Genomic DNA, 22,189 nt, shown 5'->3' on the forward strand with positions numbered 1-22,189 from the left:
AAACAATGTTATCATGCATGATAGTGTTCATGATATAATGGCATTAAAAAGTCCATCTTTTTTGACATGTTAAAATGCTGAAAACAAACTTTTAATTAACAAGTGTCATCAAGTGTTGAAACATACTTTTTCACAAAACACAATCACACTTCACAACACAATGTTTCACAAAATTTCAAGAAACACTACATGTTATGACATTTGTCACATGCAATGTTTTGTGAAATCTTGTAGTATTTTGTGAAAAGGTATGTGTCGTGAAATCTGGTTTCGTTTTGTGAAATATTGATTTCTGTTTCTGTGTTGTGAAACGTTGTGAAATGTGGTTGGGTTTTGTGAATGTTATTTTGTTTTCTGAAATGTTTTGTGAAATCTTGTTTTGTTGTCTGAAATGTTGTTGTCTTTTGTGAAATGTCATTGTGTTATGTGAAATGTGTTTTCTGAAATGTTGTGCCTGTCAATTGTAATTGTCTTTTGACCCCATGGGCCACCATATAATCCATCCTTTTTTTTTGGTGAGATATTTCTCTGAACCGAAGTGAAACACCAACCAACCAACCAACCAACATTGCCATGCCAATACAAATCCATTAAAGCAAATTAATAATATAATAGACACCATTCAGTTTTCCATATTTATGTAAAATTTGTATGTACATGTAATAGGCAGCAATGCACTGCTGACATTCAAATCTGAAACAAAATAGTGCTAAAATTGACCAGCGACACTTGAGCTAAACAAACCAGAACAAAGAGTAAGCAATATTTGCACTTTGATAACTTTTGCATTTTTTAAACCTGTATGACAACGAGGTGTTTTCCATAACCGATGACTACTGATCACTGCAGGTAGACTGAAGTGGTAAAAAATATATGTAGCCAAATGTCAAGTGACGACACACAAGAAGAAATGAAAAAATCAGCCACACAGGCCTACATGGTTTCTCATTATGATGCAGATTGGTGGTTATGATTCTCTTAACATTTTTCAAGTAACAAAAGGAAATGCAACAATGAAATGAAGACATGAAAAAATCAAAATGATTGGTAGTGCAGTCTTTAGTTTGACTAAACAATCAGCTGACGGCAGCACTCTCTCATACTTCTGTCAATAAGTTATTCAACAGGAACTCTATGTGGAGCTGCTCTGTACAATGTGGCTTTTAAATCACCAGGTACCTGCAACTGCCAGTCCTGTAGTCTAACCACTGGTTTTATGATTTGTTATTATATGCTCACAGTAAGTGGGATTAGTAAGAATAGCAGAACATTTTTTTCTTTTTGAGTTAGATAAGAAGACCATTATCTCTCTCATGATTTACCCTAAACATGAAGCTAGAGCCAGCAGATGGTTTGCTTTCACCAGCATTAGGGTGACCAATTAAGAATGGGTAAAATTCAAGTCAGGGAAGTTGGGGGTGGGCGTGGTTCCATGGCCAGAGTAGCATTGACCTCAAGATTATATTGAATGTATGTAAATGTATGCAAAATTAGTGGGCAACGGAACAAGATTTTGGTAGCAGAACTGTTTTGGTTTCAGTTTATAGTCCATTTATGGTCTGTTTGTGGTCTGAGTTGTATTGTCCAATCACATTTGAGCAGAAGGTAAACAGTCCCTGTGGAGTTGGAATGCATTGGCCGAAATACATGGGCCATCATCTAATGACAATTTAGCTTAATATTACCTTTTTCAAAAATAATTCATTACCTGAATTCATATGCAGACATCTGTTAATGGAGATTTGCCAAAATGGGGCTTGCATGTAAGAGGAAGTCTTTTTAGGACATCTAGTCATGCTAGTTAGCATAAAGTCTTGAAGGAGGAAGAAACAGCAAGCTATCTACCAGCACCTCTAAAGCTTGCTAAATAAAACATTCAGTTTGTTTAATCTGAACAAAACATTTTTTTAAAAAAACTATTTGTAGGTTTTTATTACTCAACAAAGCCAGGCTAGCTGTTTAACCTTGCGTCTAGTCTTTTTGCAATGCTAAGCTAACCACCTGCTGGCTCTAGCTTCAAATTTACCATAACCTTCAGACACAAAGGTGTTTTTAATCTTCCCACTGAGCCCTCAATAAAAAAGCAAAAGTATATTTCCCAAAATGTTCAACTGTACCTTTAAGCAAAATCCCAAATGGTTGAATCAAAGAGTGTAACAAAATACATGTATCTACACACATATAGTGGAAATGATTTCAGTGAGGAAGGGCTTTTACTACAATATCCTTTTCTTAAGAAGAAATAAAGGAAACCCGACCCTTTTTTGTGGCGTCATCGCTCACCACATTCAACTAAAAACTTAACGATGGACATCTCAAAGTATATCTGTAAATATACAAAGATATATAGATATATAAACAGAAAATAGAAAGCAATGTTTGGGATTTTAATGCTTGTGCAAGTTCATTTGTACGATGAAATGCGACCAGAGGAGGTGTGGGTTGTATTATTTGAAGACGTTCTCGAAGGCGGGACATTTGTAGGTCTTGAGTTTCTTGATGGCCTTTTTGAACTCTTTGCTGGACTTGTCCCACTTGTGGATGCCTGTGAGGAGGTACTGCTTATCCACCTTGCGGCCCATGATTAGATACTGGTTTCCAAGGTTGTCCAGCTGCTGGCAGGGGCAGTCTGCACCGTTCTTCAAGTACATCACCAATGTCTTGATATCCTTCTTCTTTAGGTTACCCACTTTCAACATCTTCTTCCTCTTCTGCAGGATCACCTTGCGATCCATGTTTTCTCGCTTCACCTCCTTGATCTTGGTCTTGAAAGCTGAAGAGAAAAAGGAGGAAAAACTGTTACCTCATGCTTGGAGGTGAGTGAGTTCTTGTACAAAGTGTTTGGTCTAATCACACTGTTGCCTCTAAAGACTGCTAGTTAATATTTTGTAAGTATAAAATGCCGTCATGCGCAGTGTGTCAACCTCTATGCTAGCAAAACGAAACCTGATAAAGGGTATCAGTGGCTAGTCAGCACTATGTCCTTGGGGACATAATGTGATTCTGTAAGGGTATACTGGTTCGGCAGAGCAATTCACCGCCACTTGACTATTTCACTTCTTGTCTTTTCTTTCCATTTTTTAACTTATGTTTTATATCCTGTTGCATGTAAATTTATATCCATATGTATTGTGATATTTTCTGGAAAACCAATTGAGAAAAGCCCTGAGACATTACACCACCTTTAATTTGTAGTTTTTGTCAAAATTTTGTTATTCACATCATCTTATTAACAAAATTAACTTATTAACATTATGTGAGTTGTTTTAAGTTATATGCATTTTTGGAATCATCATTTAAAAAAAAAAAAGGTTCATATCATTATTGCTATTTGGACTGCAAAACTACTCAGAACACAGATTAATCCTTATAATACTAAGGTGGCGATTAAGGGGTATAAACAGTTAGCATAAGACAAATGACAATAATATTCCCACTCTAAAACTTTTATTATCATAGCAGGGTGTACACCTGGAGAGGAGCATGAGTTCAGTTGTTCGTTTGCGTGTGTACACATTGAACTGACTGTCCGAAGCTAATCTTGCATATTATTGGACCTATCAGCCTAATTTTTTTAATGCACATTTATTATTATATGCTCAAAGACCTGCTCTGGTTGCTGTGATTCACAAGTTTTGCAAAGCCTATTTTCCGTACCTATTGCTCTGTTTTGTAAAGTCACTGGCTACCTGTTTGATGGTGTATCTTTAAAGTTGTAGATGGTAAATTCAACCAATCAGAGCAGTGGATGCAGTTTTTAAACATGTCAAACATTTCTTGTGAACTGCAGTCAAACTGTCAAACTAGGCAGCGCTGATCAAATATGAATCAAGATTCTGTTGCTGCATTGTCTATTTCTCACCTCAGATGTGTTCTACAAATACATTCTAGTGTGCTTAGAAAATGCCGTGAAAAACAAGGTGGAGTTAGTGGCTTAATCTTTAAAAGGTGTCAAAACATGTTGGCTTTTTTAATTATTCAGAAATGACAATAAAGGCCTTTTGATGAAATTCCTCCTTGTTTTTCACATTTTTGGAGTTCCTAGATTTCTTTCCTGTACATTCTAGTATACTGTTTAGCTGTAAAATGAGAAGGTTTGGTCCGGCTGCTGGGTTTTACTTGGGTTTGACTCAACTGTTCTCAACATGGCAGCCAGGTCACAATCTGTATCATAAAGGTTACCAACTACAGCTTTAAATATGCACCTTTAATCAGGTACCCTATGAAGGTATAAAACAGAGCAGTCAATAGAAAAGGTTTTTAAAAAATTGTGATTGACAGAAAACCCTGGAGAGGCCCTTGAGTAAATGTGCATTAAATTATAATGTGGACTTTGTTTTGGGGTTTTCTGTTTGTGTTTTCCTTGTTTCATGTTATTCATGTTTTCTTTCCTGTTTTATTTTGTGGTATCACTCCTCGTGTGTCATGTCTGATTTTACTTCCTGTCTTTGTGTGTTTTCCCGCCGTAGTGCTTCCCTGATTAGTCCCACCTGTCTTTAATCAGTCTTGTTTGTCCTTCTCTGTCTTCAGAGTCTTCTTTACACACCTGTTCTGTTTTACTCTTGTTTGCTCCATCCTTGTGTTCCCTGCCATTGTGCAATCCCTGTGTTTTCCTCCTTTTACCTGTGTCCACCCCAAGCTGTGTCTCATTCTTGTGATTGGCTCCCTGTGTATATATATTCAACTAAAACACAAGAAACTTGTGCTCCGATAACTGTGTCTCCCTTTGTTCCTTCCTCCCATTTGTCTCCGCTAGGTATACTGCTGTCTTGAACTCTCAGTTTTTCCTTATGATCCTAATTTGTTCCACTTTAGTTTTTGATTTGTTTTTAATTTGTACTTTGTGTTTTGGTTACCTGCTTGTTTTTTGGACATTTTGTCAACATTAATGCTCACTTTTCATTTGTACACCTGTCTTCCCTTTTTTTGTTCTGCATTTGGGTCCTTATCTGAACTCATATATGATAGTTAGGCTGATGGCTCCAATAGTATGCAAAATTTGTTGCTGACAGACAATTAAACAGTTTGGTTCACAGTTTGACCACAATTCACAAGCAGTGATTGACATGACTGCCTCTCGTTGGTTGTTTTTGTTGCAATGAGGTTTAGGAAACACTTGATTTTTTTTTAACGCATTATCTGTCTCATGTTCTAATAGCCGGGTTTCCATCAGCCTTCAAATTGCACAAACTGAAATTGCAAATATAAAATACGGCTAATGGAAACACGTCAATTTCAGAACAATTCCCGTTTATCATAAAAAGCTCTTACACTTCGATGAGGTGGTATTTCAGGCCATGCCAAAAAGCTGTATTTCACGAAAGTGCAATTAAACACTTTTTTGCTTTTATAGGTCACATGATACTATGGCTATGCGCTTGTCCCTAGGAACTGGCTCCCTCAGGCATGATGCAGCAGGCGCTACTAGAGGTGTTATTGCGTCTTCAAAGTTGAGCAGATCAACTGAAATTTTTGAATCCACAGTTCCTCTGTGAAATCATAGACTATTACCTCCCATAAATCCCTCATATGTGGCCACTAAGGAGCTTATTGCTTAATTTTTGTGCTAATCTGTAATGGAAGTCCGGCTACTGTCAGGAAATAGTGACCAATTCAGCAAATTTAACAAAATGTTATTTTTATAAAAATTTACCAACTGCAACTGATGACACATTTGTCTTAAGTTGATGACATTCAAAAGTAGCACGCTGTTAACCACTGTTTGCTTGATCATTGTGCATCAGTTGTTGGTAGCCAGTTACTTATCATCTGCAACCTGGCTGGAGGTGGTCAGGCACACTTCGATCCAAGTCCAGAGATGGTCCATCTTGGTTACAACATGGCTGGTTTAAACTGGTAATAGAATGCCAATCAACACGACATGGTTTGACTCTGCGCGGCCAAAAGTGCCAATGAAAAAGCCCCGCTAATCTTTTACTAAACTCTATTTAACCTTCTAATCTCTCTGTTTCCTCCTGTTCCCCTTCTGAATCAGAGCATGAGTCAAACCTTGGTGGTCCAAATCTCCATATGCTTCCATGCATTACATCCTCTCAGTTTCCACTGACATATAACGATGTGTGTGTGGTAGGGATGACCTTGTGGCACGGTAATGTGAGGAAAAAAAAAAAGCTTTCACATAGTCACATAGATTGGACATGTTATGTCTAATCTACGTGACAGAGCCGCTGTCAGGATAAATCAGTGGATCATGTCAGAGACAAAGTCTTGTGACCTACAGCGCAGGAACAGCCTGATTGAGCATGAATCATTTTCACACTCCGGCAAAGATTTGGACTGATAAAACTGTAACTTCTGTCTAACTTTCTCCACGGTATTTGACACCAAATCCCTCTTGACTCACTTTTCACAGAAATGAAACCTGAATTGGCACTTTAAGAAACTTCCAGGCGTTTCATCTCTTCCTTTGCTCCTGTATCTCCCATTGCTAATTAAAGACAAAAAAAAAGAGCAGCACTGTTTTTCTCAGTATTAAGAGTGCACATGGTAGGGATTAAGACTTTTATCCCCCGTCTCTAGTCTCTCAAACGGCCTCTGTGAGGCGGCTTAGTGTTCGGTAAAATCAAAATGGGCAGCATTCATAATTAGGGAGTCATAGAGGAGAAGGTTTGGCCCACCCCTGAAAGGACCTCATCTTGATAAATCCTCCATCCTGGATAATCCTTGACGCCATGAACTTTCTTTGCACCTCGTGTTGTTTGAGAGTTTAATCTCTTTAGTAACTACGTACAGTAAGAAGTCAGATCACTCAGCTGTTTAGTGGCTAACAATGCTGTGCTTTGCTCTGAGCTGGTCAAACTGCAGCCACATATAATTATAATGTGCAACAGAGCAAACAACTATTTTCATTTGAACATTTAAATCCATCCAAAAGGTGCTATTTAATGGTGTTTCTGCTACGCCGTTATGCTCTTTTTCTCCTTGTGCAGGATGTATCAAACATGGACTGTAAAGCCCACTAAGCTGCCATTGTTTCTCCACTATGGTGGGACCAACACAGAGCTATTGTACTGAGAGAATAAAGGCTTTTGATTGAACCAGCCAACATCTCTATTCTCACATTCTAGCTTAAGCTGCTGAAATCAGCTAAAGATTATTAATAAAAACAATTCTCCAGTATTAATAAAGCCAAGTACTATACTTGGTTGCAATTTTGAAGCACTTTGATTTTCCATCTTTCAAACACCACTCCCCAACAATACTTTATGACTTCACTGTATTTATCTGACTGCTAATACTACTACTACTGCTAATACTGTTTGTATGCAGACTTTGATTCTGAATCAGGGGCCGACTGATATTGCTTTTTCAGGGCCAATAATGATTACGATTATTACAAGTTAATGCGATAACCAGTATTTGTAACCGGTATGTATTTACGATAAAAATGAAAATCTCCTTGTCAATATTTAGAATTTGGAATATAACAAACTCCAACAATGAAATGTTCAACATCATATACAGCAAGTTCCCAGAAACTTTTTTTTATAAAGTCAAGTGAAAATTTAAATAAAAATAGCTGCCGGAGGATTTACAAAGAAAAAAATCCTTCCATGCTGACACTTAGTTTGCACTTCTTAATTTATTAATTCATTTTATGGGCGATCATTAAAATAAAACGCTGACACAGATAATCGCCAAAATGCCAAATGTTGGCCCCAATAATCAGCCAGGCTGACAATCTGTCAACCTCTATTCTGCATACAAACAGATGATCTGCTAAAAAATTTCCCAATGCATTTTGGCTTGTGAACCCTAAAATTACAACATTGGCCATTAACATGTACTAGTGACTCCTAATCATAGGTTATAGGTAAACACGTTTGGGAGAAACTAAATCAAAAAGTGATTAGTGTATTCAGAATTTCCCAAAAAACAGAACACAAATAATAGTTGAAAAAAACAGTTCTTTACAATCATGTCTTCCTTATCCAAGTGATAATCTTGTGACCCCTCTGGCAACATTTTGAATTTAACTTTTGCTTGTATTTGTACAGTGAGGCATTACTCCTTTTAACTACATGACCTGAATTATTTTGCCTCCATATTTTTGTCTTATTACTGAGCAGTTGTTAAGTCCAGTAACTACATTTTGACTCCAATTTGCTTGAAATCATCATGGAAAAAGGAAAACAAAAAAAGATAACATTGTATCATTATTTAGCCATGATACAAATCTGATTTAAGTTCTTATTTTGAAGAACATAGTGTGTTTCAAATGCCTAATTTAAGAGAATATAAAAAAAATACATTAGGCAGCCCCTCAAATATGTTGCAAATAAATGCAAATGTAACCAAACCCCTTTGCAGATGTATCCAATCACTGCAACTTTCTTTGCACTTCCTTGTTTCTGGTTGTGAAGATACAGAAATGTGCATCCAAACGTCCCACATTTACCAACAAAACTACTGTTAGAGATCATGCCAGGCTTTTCCCATATATTCTGCATGAAATCAGGAATTAACTGTTTAGAACTACGCACAACGTTGTGGTTGTGGTTGTGGTGGAACAGAAACGAAAGCCATCGACTGACATACACTTTGCTATCACAAAACACACCAGAGAGAAGAGAATGGCTGAAACACCTGGACAACAGACAAATCAGCATGACAGAGGATGTTGTTGCATCCACATGTGATGCACATGCTGAAAGAATCCTGGTGAGTTAGATTAAAAGTGCATGGCAAGTGGTAACGTCAGTGTAACATAAATCACGAAGGAATAGAGGCATGTTTGCCTGTCTTTGTTACAAACACTGTGTGTTTGTTTGATTAAAAAATAGTCAAAAATAAAAAGTCTCAAATAAAATAGTTTAACATGATGTGAAAGCTTTTTTAAGCTTTTTTCTAAGGTTATTTAAAATGTTTTATTCTTCAAGTTTCAGGTTGCCTTTGGTTTTAATGAATTATACAAAACAAGCAGCTAAGCAGTAATCACTTTCTCTCACAGATTTAAATGCAAACAAAAAAGATTAAAAACACTGCAACTTGCTTTGCAATTAAAAAAGAAAACCTGCTGCCAGGTTTCAGCGAAACTGATTTAAGTAGTCGTGAGGTTAACTCAACATTTTACAAAAACTGGATTTAGTTACTTATTAAATGTTACCTTTATATTTAATACAAACTATCTTTAGGTATTTATGTAATGTTAACTTGACTGTAAAATTATTTTCCTTCTAGTAATCTCAAGTAAAGAAGGGATAAAACATTTTATTTGGTTTGCGGGGGTTTCCCTGACCCCTGACCTGATTCAGAGGCACAGACAGGTCCTTCAGCTCCCAGGGTGTCATAAACCCAGCGGGAGGGCGTGTACCGCTCCTCATTCACAATAATGGAGACACAAATGATCGGATAAGCTGAAGTGATCAGTGCAGGACGCAGGGCTGCCCTGTTGTTTACTGCGTCAGCAAAGGGAAGCAGCAATTTGGCAACAACAACAAAGTGAGCTGTCCGAGGCAGCGGAGAGATTTAATTGAAGGGTGCTGGAGCTTTTTTGGGGACAATGAGGTACCGTAAAACCTTAAGCACCGAGATAAAGTGCAGTGGGAACAAAGTGTTGAGTGGGATGAGCTGTAAATCTGTTACCAGCTGAGTGCCGCAAATAATGTGTGTGTTTATAGGCGTGTGTGTGTGTGTGTTTGTTGGAAGGAGATTCATCAGAATTTTGTTTGTTGGCCCGAGAACCTTTATCTTGTTATAGTAACTGTGATGTATTAGCTTGAAAACACGCATGTGACTACAAGAATCTTTTCTCCGCTGCCAGAATGAATTCACATCCAACCACCTTAAGTCAAAAGCTGTCTCGCTGCGGCATTCTCTGCTTTCATCAGGGTCAAACTGCACGGAAAAGTCAAATGCGCTTGTGCAGTTGATGGGAAGCAATTGTGCAGGGTGTTAAACCATAGAAACTCTTTTATCACAAAGAACTACTTCACACTTAAGATTTACCTTAACTGAAAACAGACTTTTCGCAACTTCCAGTAAGTGAGGTTTTCAGGGGAATAAAATGCTACTTCACTGCCAGGGTGAGGATATTTTACACATGATTGGTCCGTACAGATTAATAAAGACTTCAGCGGAAATCACTGATTCATTCCTCAGGCCTCTCCATGGTTTCACATCCCTTTTTTCATGGAGATGGAGCAAGAAATCTATTAATCATATCTATTTTGTGGTCTTGTCCAAATAAGACTTGTCTGCTTCTAAAACTGATGCTACTGTCTGTATTGCCAACGCCACAGTTTTTAATTCTGCCTGGTCATAGTTCTTACACATTTCCCCTGAATTACAACAGATTTTGCACCTCTTCTTTCTATTTCATTATCACAATTTGTTTCTGGCACTATACAGACTGTATCTCTTTTTAAAGTCTACTCTTTCAAACCCTCTGCAGCCGGAGAGGTAAAGCCATCCGGCCCGCATGAGTTGGGCACAGCTTACACCCCATTTTGGTGCTGGCCCTGTTTCGCGTGGGTGAAAGAACCCCTCTAGACTGGGTCTGAGGGTTGCCTCTAAGATTAGGTATGACCCGACTTGCCCTTCTCTCTTCTCTTGCTTACCCAGGGGTGTGTGTGCCAGAGACCACAGCCAGCTGTGGGTCCCCAACACATTCTTATCCCAAGCTGTCACATATTGCCGCTTTGCAGTTGACTTCCACATCTACATATTACGCTGTATGTATCCTTCTGCGTCTGCTATTGATGTTCCGGGATGCTGTTACCGTGATGTCAACAAAAGCTCATAGTGGAATTATGCTGCACGTGGTTATGTTTGGACAATACAAGCACATGGCAACCAGTGCCGGGACGTCAACAAACGCACATGCTAGTAAGGTAAGATTAGGGTAATGTGTAGATAAAAACACCACATTCAGATGGGAAGCCTATGCTGGACTCCTCTGTGTCCATCCAAGGTTTGTTGGATCCGTCCACAGGCCCCTATTTGGACCTGATCCTTATTTTACATTATTACCGGCAGCGTTTCAACCTGACACTGTTCTGTGGCATATCACGCGGACGTGACATGTTCTGTCCGTTCTACAATCTACAATCTACAATTTCATTTAGCAGACGCTTTTATCCAAAGCGACGTACAACACAAGCAAGAATTTAGACTTAAGGAAAAAACCCTTAACCCGTTCATGTTCTCAACTGGTGCCGCCCGTCTGCTTATCGTGCCGCTGCAGCAGGTGCCATCCAGCTGCATATAATAATAACACCTTGAACAGTTCTGTTTGATCGTGTTCTAAGATGACACCATCCAGCAGTATATATATATATATATATATATATATATATATATATATATATATATAGACAAGAATAGTGGCTTTTGACATCAGGATCATATGCTAAAATCACTGCAAAACCTTGGGATCAGAAGGGGCTGTGGATCCCTGGTGTGGGACTATACTGTCCAAGGCCGGAGAGGTATGTCCATGGGTTTGAGGGTCCCTAGCGAGGGACAAGCCTACAGCATGACCTCCCTTCCCCTGCCTGGTACTTAACTGGTGTCCAGGTATACTGTAACGGTAGTATTTCATGCATTCTAAGGCATACGGATACGTAAGTGACGTCAGCACAGGAAGTGATGGGCGCGGGGCTGGGCCTGTGTGTGTGAATATTTTCCGGTTTTAGTCCATGTGCATTTGAGTTGTTTTAATAAAGTCAACAAAAGACAGCCTCCTGATGATATTTCTACATAACACTACACCAGGGGCATGGACCGAAACCTAAACCAAATTTAAAGTATTACAGAAAACGCTATTTTAATATCTATAATTGTGTTATTTTCATTCTTCAAAGTCATCAGAATGCAAGAAACAAAACATTTGAAACTAAAATTTTTCTGGGTTAAGGTCCCCCAGATCTTTTTTGAATTCCTCCCAATTTTTGAGGTCTCAAGGTTTGCAAGTATGTCGGCTGTGTCTGTCCACTTTCGGTTGAGTCATAGCAGGATAAAATCAGAATGCTGCTCTTATCTTTCCTTGGTGGGATGAAACACATCACGATAAAAGCCTGATTTTTTCCATCTGCATATTTTCTTTTTCCTTAAGACAAGACATTAAGTCATATTTGGCCTCAGCTGCTGTCAGATGTATTTATAGTTGCAGCTTTCTCTTCTGACCAAAACCGAATTCCATTGGCCTATTGGAAAAAGCAACAAACAAATCTTTAGCCTCGCTGGTAATATAAGCAGTTATGCTATCTCTTGTTAGGCTGTGCATTAAATGTTTACCCTGCTGTAATCAACTTATGCACCATGCTGAAATCACAGCGACGTTTGCTGCATTCCAGAGGAGTGCCGCTCGCTTGTGGGTTCAAATCTGCAGCATAAGCAGCACAGCGTCTCATCCTCAGCCCAGTGCTAAATCTGTCTGTGTATCCTCACATGTCAGCTGGTTAGGGGGCTTATGACAAGCAAGCAAAACAACATCTGTCTTCATCCGAGATGAAACAAGCCAATAATGTGCCACTCTCCTCTTGGCAAACCGGGACACAGACTGAAAAGAGGCGAGTCCCATCACCGCAGCATAAACAGCGAGGCAATTCGTTAAACAAATGTAACTTTAAACTTTTCTTTCGGAGACCTGGAGGAAAGTCTGTTTCTAATGTGCATCCAGTCTATGTTTGCTCAACGTGGAACCTGGAATTCAAGCTGCCGCAAGTTTTTGCTTCAGCCACAGATTAATACATGAAAGCCTTGACATCTTGCATCCTGTGTCCATCATGCACAAATCATTCCTGGAAGACCTCATAACTCAAATTCAGTTGCTGTTTGTATTTTTAATTGAGCTCAAGACTTTTCGTACCGGATTACTCATGCAAAATTTCCAAAACTGACTCAAGTGCCCCCATCAGCTAAAGATGAACCCTCTCTCCTGGTTTGTTGATGTTGTTGTGGGTCTGGTTTCTGATCTAGTTGGGCTGCAGACGCTCTAATGAAATGAATGTGTAAAACCGGCTGTGGCATGCAATGTCTGACTTTAACAAGTTGCCTCTAAAATTTCCAACCAATCCCTCACTTGTCCAGAAATGTTGTCTAATTCTATTCCCTTCGGGCAATTGTTCTCCCTAGATTTCCGAGATAGTATTCCAAAAATTACACAACCACTGGAAAGCTAAGAACATGACTCCAGAGGCCATTAAACCCCTTAAAATTAATAATATGACTGTTATGTGAAGCTGTTTAAAGACAGATTTTTAAACTTGCAATATATGACAGAGTGACAAGAAAAGTCTGTCTGCCCTAATACTCATTTACTTTCTATACAACACATATTTGTGTGTTAACCAATTCAAACTAGAGCTGTGATGAGTAGTTGATTTATGGTTGGTTTGTTGGTTGAGAGAAAATTACTTGCAACTATTTCAATAATTAGATTATGGCAAAAACAACATGTTTGAGTAGTTTTAAATGTGATACACCTTTTCTCAATGTAAGTCTATGGGAAAAAAAGTCCTTTTTGGCTGCAGGGCATCACATGACAGTGTAATTACACTGTTTGGCCGCTAGTAAAAATATGGCTTTAAAGCCCGGTGTACCTTTGGGGGGGGCTAGGGGTTTAGAGGGAAAGTGGATTTCAGAGGCGCCTGTTGGGTTCATGCATTGGGAATTTTAGAATTAGAACAGATCAGACTGGAAAGTCAGAATTGTCCATTTCTATGCCATTCACTGAGCTCATAAACCATTTAACATCTCACAAGCATTTCAACATCTGAAATCTGAGAAAATTGATTTTATTTCTCTCAAAAACACTGAAAAAAAGCATATTAAACAACTTTGCATAAATGTCTCATAAACTCTTAAAAACAACCAAAAAAAACTGAAAATTAGTGTGTATTATCAAAAAAATGAAGGAAAAATGTCCAGAAAACTATACTTATAATATTCTAAAATTATATTTAAAATAATGTTACAGAAAAAAGATGAACTATTTTAGCTTTTTCTTGGGGTCATTTACGTGTCCTTTCTTTCTTTCTTTCTTTCTTTTTTCTTCAGGTAATTTACTTGTAAGTTTTGACTATTTTTTTGCTAATTTTCAAGCCATTTCTTTTTAGGTTGTTCATCACCCTCTCCCCATGTTTTTGAAAGAAATTTAACTGATTTGCTCAGATTTCAAAGGGTTAACCAACAAAGGATATGGGTCAACTAAAGTAAAATAAAAAAATATATAAACATAATTTATTTAATAGGTGTTTTGTGAAACACATATTTGTAAAATATGTTTTTAAAGAAAAACAAGCACGTGGTTTGTCTTTGAGAAAGACATAACGCCCCCAGTCCTCCAAGACAGCAGATCAAACATCCCGCTTTACTACTGCGAAGACCTGCCACATAAATATTTTAAAGACCCCAATTCAATAGTCACAGAACATCATCCTGGAACAGACCAGACAGCCCTGGTACATCTGACCGAGACAAAAAACCTCACATGTAACCTTTACATAAAAACTGCTGGTATGTAAAAAGTTTCACTGGAGTGGAAATGGCCATGTATGGTCAGAAACGGGGTGAAAAAATGCAGCTTTACTTACTTTCTCAAGAATTTATGGAGTGTTTTAAAGCTCAAGGATGGAGAATACAATTGATGCAACATCATGCTGATGCGATTTCATGGAGCGCTGTGATACATGTTAAGGCATCTCAGAGTGGGTCGTAGTTTGCATGTTGCGTGTTGTCAGAGTACGTGTCGGGGAGGACACTTACCGAACTCGCTGGCACACATGTGATCGAGCATGGCGTCTGTTTTCATTTCATTGTCACATGGAGGGCAGATGGGAGAGTAACCTGTGGAAAATAAATAAAGGGATATGGTTTGGAAATTGGTGGAAAAAATATCAAATGCAAGTTGCAATGATACCAGCAATGAATCATTCACGTGGCTTTACTGGAATAATTCACGTTGCCACACATTTGGGATGTGGTTAAAAGAAGAAAGACAGAATCAAGAGGGAAACAAAACACTCATTTCTCATTTGAAACGAAGGGGAGTTTGACTAAATAAATAAAAAAATCACCACACTTCCCTAACCCTAACCCTCACATTCCCAGGGTTAGGGTTAGGTAGGGGGGTGTGACTTTTTTCAGGGTTAATTCTATTTTAAAAGATTTTTTTCAGGGTTAATTTTATTTTAAATTGTTTTTTGCTGGTTAAGGTTAGTGTAAGATTGGGTGGTATTTTTTTTCAGGGTTAATTCTATTTTAAAAGATTTTTTTTCAGGGTTAATTTTATTTTAAATTGTTTTTTGCTGGTTAAGGTTAGCGTAAGATAGGGTGGTGATTTTTTTTCAGGGTTAATTCTATTTTAAAAGATTTTTTCGTGCAGATTTCCGCACACCTCACTTCTCTCTGAATGCACAGATCCCATCTAGTGTCTGGTCTCTTGGGCTTCGTACGCTCTGATGACCTGACCTCAGCGAGGAATGTCTCCAGCTTTTATAGCCAGCTGTAACTAAGAGCTGCAGTAAACACTCTTCCTCACTCTCTGCTCCATTCTTTTTGAAATGGATCTTTCCGTAAACCTCAACAGCAATGTATACACCTTAAATGCACACACACAAAAAAAAATAAATATGGAAGGAGTAAATGGTAATGATATTCAATCCAGGCTTAAAGGAATGCTCCGACATTCAAAAAAAAAAAGATAATAATAGCTGGCCCAAAGCCAACCCAAGACAAAGAGCCAAAATGTGTTTTTGCCAAAAAGTAATTCAGTCTAGAGGCATATCTGCAAATATTTTACCAACACATTTTTTCTTTTTTTTCTCTCTACTACCACAAATGATTGCTTCGTGCCAAACAGCTGAGTTTACTTTCCAAACAAACTTGGACCTGCAATGTGATCGCTGCGTCCTGCAGCATTTAATTCAAACCGACTGTGTTTCAATGTCGCAGGGTCTGGATCGATTGAGCAGAGCCGGGGGGGGGCCAAATAGTTTTCTCTCCATTGCCAGTTGTCCATTACATGTGTTTGACGAAAGCTTGTGAAAGTAACACCCAGGTGTAAAGAGCTTATGAAAACAGACACTGTTTGCAGAGTCACGGGGTCCCTTTGCCTGTTTGAGCCTCCTTTAAATCAATTATCACCGGAGTGTATTCAGTATTGGCCTGTAAGAACTCTTAACTGACCTCTATTAGCAATCATTAAGGCCTGAGAAAATCAAGCTAATTTTTGTTTGTCTCCATCAACCTCAAGATCAGATATCACTTCTTTACTGACAAAAGAAAACTGAAACTCTAAGTCAGTGGTTCCCAAACGGTGGGTCGCGCTCTAAAATTTGGTCACCATTGCCCATTGTAAATGGACCGTAAGTGACTAAAGTTTATAAAAATCCCACTTTACTTTGAAGTACAAGCAAATTTTTGGCACAGAGCTTTTTTTTTTAAAGTGCTGTTTCTGATTATTCTTGGAATATGTTTTAAGTCTTTGTGTGTCAAACAACGTGTTTACATTTTATGGATTGAAACTGAAAATGTGATATTTTATCTAAATTGTGGACCTTGAACTAATAACTAACGAAGAAAACAGTCTGGATCTGTGTTTGGTAGGGGTTGACAGATTATCGGCCTGGTCGAATATCGGGGCCAACATTTGGCATTTTGCCCATTATCTGTATCAGCAATTTATTTGGATGATTGCCAATTAAATTAATTGATGAAATAGTGCAAAATAAGTGTCAGCATGGGAGAAGCTTTAACTCTTTAAAACCTTAGGGAACTATTTTTATTTATTCATTTTTTCCTTAAAGTTCAGTTGACTTTATAAAAAAAGTTGCAGGCAACTTGCTGCACATGATACTGAAAGTCTCAGTTTTGATTAAAAATTTGCAAAAGGATTTTAAACAAAGTTTTGTGTTGGAGTTTGTTATATTCCAAATACTAAATACTGACATGAAGATTTTCATTTTTATTGCAAATGCATATCAGTTACTAATATCAAATATCAGTCTCATTGACTACTAATAATCAGTATCGGCCCTGAGAAGCCAACATCGGTCGGCCCCTTGTGTTTGGAGCAGCTGAGAAGCACTGCTCTGAGTAACAGCCCAGACTGTGTGACCTGCTGCAGAGAGCCGGCTTTATTTATCACCAGCGCTGACAACGAATGATAACAGGTGATGTCTGGAGAGCTCAGAGCTCTGTGTGGTCCCACTAACCCTGAAAAGTCTTTTTCAGAAAAAATGGGACTCTGTCCATACCTCCATGTCAGTCAGTGGCACCCACCCCTTCTCTCTACACACACACACACACACACACTCCTTACATACAGTGAGCTCTGTGTCATTGCTGGAAGATTCACAGTCCCCCCATTTATGGCCGACTTCTTCAGCATAAAATGTCTTCAAGTGGTGCATTTACAGCCTGTGATTGAAATATAAGTAAGTCGATGATGTGATGATGGAAATCCCCTTCTATTTTATGGTGAAAGTGAATGAGGCGGTTGTACTTTCCCTTCTCTGGTGTGCACCTAGGCGACCATGCACCAGGGACACTGGCACAGCAGCAGAATATGAGCCGAAACTCCAAACCAAAAGTATTTAGAATCAGCCTGAGCTTTATCTTCCCCAGGCTTCTTGTGCATTTTTCAGGTTGTCTCTGGTATTTGTCAGCTCGGCCCCATTGGGTTTGTGCTGGAAGAGCATTTTTCTGGACTATGTTACTCCATCCACCCCCTGCACTGATGCTGCACGAGGTGTCTGACTCTGTTTCATACCAACCCACACAATGCCAACAGCTCCTGCAGCCAAAGAGCCATCAGTGATAGATGATAAGAGTGGTGGTGGGGGTTTTTTAGGGGGGGGGAGGTTAGGTTGTCCTTGGGAGCTTTGTTTAGAAACCGCTGGCTCTCGCTCGCCTACAGACTGGATTTTAATACACGTTATTTGGACAGTGTGTTTTCCAAATTATGTCTTTCCATCTTTGGGCTGTTCTAATGCATTTGTCAGTGATGGCGCGGTAGAAAATGGGGATTAATAGATGCAGGTATTCACTTTTCGTTGCTGGACTTCCTCCCAGCATTGTGCTCCAGCTCAACAAACACCTTGGAATAAATCACTACCATCTGTAAGAGATTTTCCAATATATTACTCCAAGTCAATGGCAAGCGATTCACATGGAAGCCAGAGTTTGTGTGGCAGCTTACAAAATGAAAAGATGTAACCACATACAACTTTTTTAAGGAGTATGGGAGGTGGAGGTGAAGGTGGAGGTAGAGGTGGGTGGTTGACGTTATCAAAATTAGATCAAATCCTGGCTTTCACAGCTGATTAACCCCCCCAAAAGGTTGTGCTTGGTTGTTTGTGTTGGGATTTGCATCTGCAAACACACCTTCACCCCTGAAACAACATTCTCAAGCCTGTTTAACTGCACGGGTGTCGACTTTAACGCAGTGCCAAAGTGGTGCCTGTTTGTTTTCCCAGTCAGGTACTTACTCTTAGGTAGTTAATGTTTGGTTACGTTCAGATATCCCAAATGGTTGCATTGCAGCCATCTGATGGAAAGTTAATTGCCAGTAATGAAAAAATAATCATTTGAGTCATTTATCATGCAAGACATGCTAAATATTTTCCATCTTCTATTGGAATGTAGTGTGATAATCTGCAGCGAGTTAGGTAGTTAATGCTTGGTTAAATGATAAAATCCTAAATTGCTGCATTGCAGCAAATTCAAGGAAAATCATTCACTAATAGTTTTAATAGATTAATAATTTCAGTCATGTATCAAGCCAGAAATTTGAAATATTTACTATTTCCAGCTTCTATGTGAATCTAATCTGAAACTTTGTAGCTTTTGTGACTACTTTTGAGCCACTTTGAACTCATGGCAGTGTGAAAAAAAGACTTTGAAACAGTATTTAGACCTCAGTGTAGGGACCTAAAATGCAACAGCTTATAGTCAAAATTTCCTGGGAGGGGATGGGGGGTGTTGATGGCTCATGACTGCAGTATTTTTTTTAATTCAAGTTACAACTCTGGGCTTTGGCTACATGTGTTTGTTGTTTCTCAATATATTCTGGGATTTAACTGGCAGAAAGAATAACCAATTGATTGTAAACAAAATTCTGACAAACAGCAGATTTATCGATACGGGGAAAAAAAAGTCATTAGTTGCCATCATGATAAGAATATGCCCACAAGCTATCACCTTTTTTTTAACCTAGGATAAGAGACAAAAATGAAGGCTTCTGAACAGAAAAGATAAGCTCAAAATGTTTTATTTTTCCCAGGCTCAATCGTTGGTATTTGTTCATTTACAAAGCCTTACTAGGGAAAGTCCCTTCTTACATTTGCAATTTGATGAAACAGATCTGACTATAGTCTAACATCTCAACAGTTCATCTTGTAGTCTGTTTTTAGTGTAAGGGCCAAGCTTGGAGAGAAAGCTTTTATGTGCTCGGCTCCCCTCACTTGTTACAGCTTCCATAAAAATAAAAAAGTAAAAGAACTGGTCTCTCAGCCTGATTTTAAAGCTAATCTCAATGCGACTTATCTGGTTTAATATATGTTAAAAAAAAGAATTTTTAAAAAACAAACAAAAAAACGAACACCGGGGATGACAGGAACATGTCCAACCCCTCTTTTAAAATCCTGCTATTGTCATCCACTTGAAAAAAAATATTTTTTTAAATCACAAAAATCCACTTGAAAAAAAAAAAAATTAAATCACAAAAATCATGCTTAATATACCTCTGTTTGGCCTGACATCAAATTCTCACAGAGAATATGAAATGAGCTGCTGATTTTTCTCTGATATCCTCCAAAAAACTGTCATAGTGGAAAAGCATATTTTGCGAATTCAGTACCATTCTGATAGAATTTAGCATTATCTTATTTCCCAGATTTTGTGATTGTTACTGCCGTTCCTTCATGTATGTATAAATGCATTAAATGGGATTCAAGTTAAATTCCCCCCCAGAGCCCTTGAATATTTGTGTGTGCCCCTGCACCGAAAATCTCAAACCAAAGTCATGCCGTTGCTCTTAAGCCAGGCACTAAAGCCACAGATGTCCCTGTAGAGCTGCTTAGTGACCTCCGCAACACTGTGTATTACCAGTGGTGGAATATAACTAAATACCCACATACTTAAATATAATTTTGAGTATTTCCAATTTCTGATACTTTTTACATTTACTCTACTACACCTTAGGGGGAAATATTGTACTTTTTACTCCTTTTTATATTTATTTAATATGTTTGGTTACTAGTTACTTTGCATATTTAGATTATTCCCTTATGTTTAATAACCCTAGTTACTCGGCATATTCAGTTTATTCATACACAACTTATAAACTATGATGTATTGTTAAAGGTTAAGCTGCAGTATATAAAGTAATTCAAATGAGGTCCACCTTTACCAAATGCAACATTATAGTGCATCAGTGTAATCCAATTCTGTGATATCCCTTTTTCTGATAGTATAATGAGTACTTTTGGTACTTTAAGTATATTTTGATGCTAATACTTTTACTTAAATAAACCTTCGAATGCAGGACTTTTACTTGTAACAAAGTATCTCTAAATTGTGGTAATCATAATTTAACCACTGGAATTTACTGTGGGCAACTATATTGAATATTGCAATTGAACAGCACGCGCACTCGGTCTCTATTATAGTAACAATATAAACGAAAATGCAGGAATCCACGAGTGAATCATCAAACCTGTCACGTGCGATTTACCTGTCGGTTTGGTGGCCTCGGTCGCGTTTGGCTGGTTAGCAATGCACACATCGTCTTGTGGATACTGGTCGCAGGTGAGCATCTCCGGCCAGGGGAAGCCGAACGCCTCCATGATGGGGGTGCATCCGTCCCGCACGGCCTCGCACAGCCAGCGGCACGGGTAGATGGGCCGCTCCAGGCACACGGGCGCAAAGAGCGAGCAGAGGAAGACCTGCGTGCCCGGGTGGCAGTTCTTGTGCACCAGTGGCACCCAGCTGCTGGCCTGCTGCTTCACCTCCGCCATGGTCTCGTGCTCCAGCAGGTTGGGCAGCAGCATCTGGTTGTAGCCCACGTTATGGCAGAGCCGCAGGTCTTCCGGGATGTCCACGCACTGGGGGGGCTTGCTGTATATGCGCCCGCCGTTGTACATGTCTGACTTCCAGCTGGTGTACTCGTACTCTGACGCCCTGCACGCTGACATGAGCGCCACTGTTACCGCCAGCCGGATCATCCTCCAAAAGGATTCAGGAGCAGACCTCATGTTCTCTTGATTAAAATGAATGTAACTCAGCGCGGCTCAGTCTCAACACTCACTTCATGAAGAAAACTCAGAGGGATAACAAGAAACAAATGGAGAGAAAAAAACAAAGGCTGCACTCTGCTGATCGACGCGCGTAAAACGTGTTGAGTTTCTGGTTTTGGGTAAAGTCCACGGGCACTCTCCTCTGGCTGCAGCCCCGTCGCGCTCCTCTGGTGCGTCTGGCTCCTGCGAGGGTTTGGGGAGGTTTAGCGCTGTGCCTGCGCGGAGCTTGGAAACAAGAGGAGATTGTAAAGTGCGATCCGGCCAATCGGAGCGCGTCTGCGCCTTTTGGCACTCTGCTGTCAGTCAAAAAGCTTAATTACCCAGTGTGTAAAAACACTCCAGCAGCCTCCCTGCCCCTCCTTCTACTCCCCCGCTTGTACTCCCTTTGTCAAAACGAAATACCGAATAATAAAGAAAATTATAGAATGGCAAAAGGAGGAGCACGAACCTGGGATTGTAGCTTTTAAATTACTCAGATTAAAAGTGCATTGTGAAGCATTTCTTTCATTTCAGTTCTCAAACTTTGGAGCAGGAAAAACATGAGTCCTTGATGACAGAAGTTCCCTCCAGTAAAGTCATTTAAATTAGTGATATAGATATGAGCAAATACAGAAAAAACACCAGTTTCCAGATGCATAAATAAGCATCAGTTTCACAAAAAAAAAAGATATTGCACGATGCCTAATGTAAGAAATGTCCTCTGTGCCCTAAAAAGACTCTAACCTTTTTATGCAGCTGCATTTGATGTATTGTTTTACCCTTTTTTTTTTTTTAACACAAAAGCATAGTTAGAAAAATATGACAAAATTTCACGTGTTGTCTGTATAGACATATGATAGGAAATATGCATAGATACAGTTTTTGAGTTGGTTGCAGGCGATATCCCACAACACTGGGTTATGTTACCTACAAGTTGCAATAATATT

General features: G+C 39.0%; 1 protein-coding gene across 1 annotated transcript; it reads right to left on the reverse strand.

The window, feature by feature from the left end:
* Nucleotides 1–621: 621 nt before the first annotated feature.
* Nucleotides 622–21,545, reverse strand: sfrp1a (secreted frizzled-related protein 1a). The gene is made up of 3 exons (XM_042488048.2): nt 20,702–21,545; nt 14,731–14,811; nt 622–2,773 (listed from the first exon to the last, which is right to left on the reverse strand). The coding sequence occupies exons 1-3, from the start codon at nt 21,219–21,221 to the stop codon at nt 2,448–2,450; spliced, it is 927 nt and encodes a 308-aa protein (XP_042343982.1). The 5' UTR covers nt 21,222–21,545; the 3' UTR covers nt 622–2,447.
* Between the last annotated feature and the right edge of the window lie 644 nt (nt 21,546–22,189).

The sequence above is a fragment of the Plectropomus leopardus genome, chromosome 4, assembly GCF_026936395.1.
Source record: "Plectropomus leopardus strain MGB_pleo_1.0 chromosome 4, ASM2693639v1, whole genome shotgun sequence".
Classification (NCBI taxonomy): domain Eukaryota; kingdom Metazoa; phylum Chordata; class Actinopteri; order Perciformes; family Serranidae; genus Plectropomus; species Plectropomus leopardus.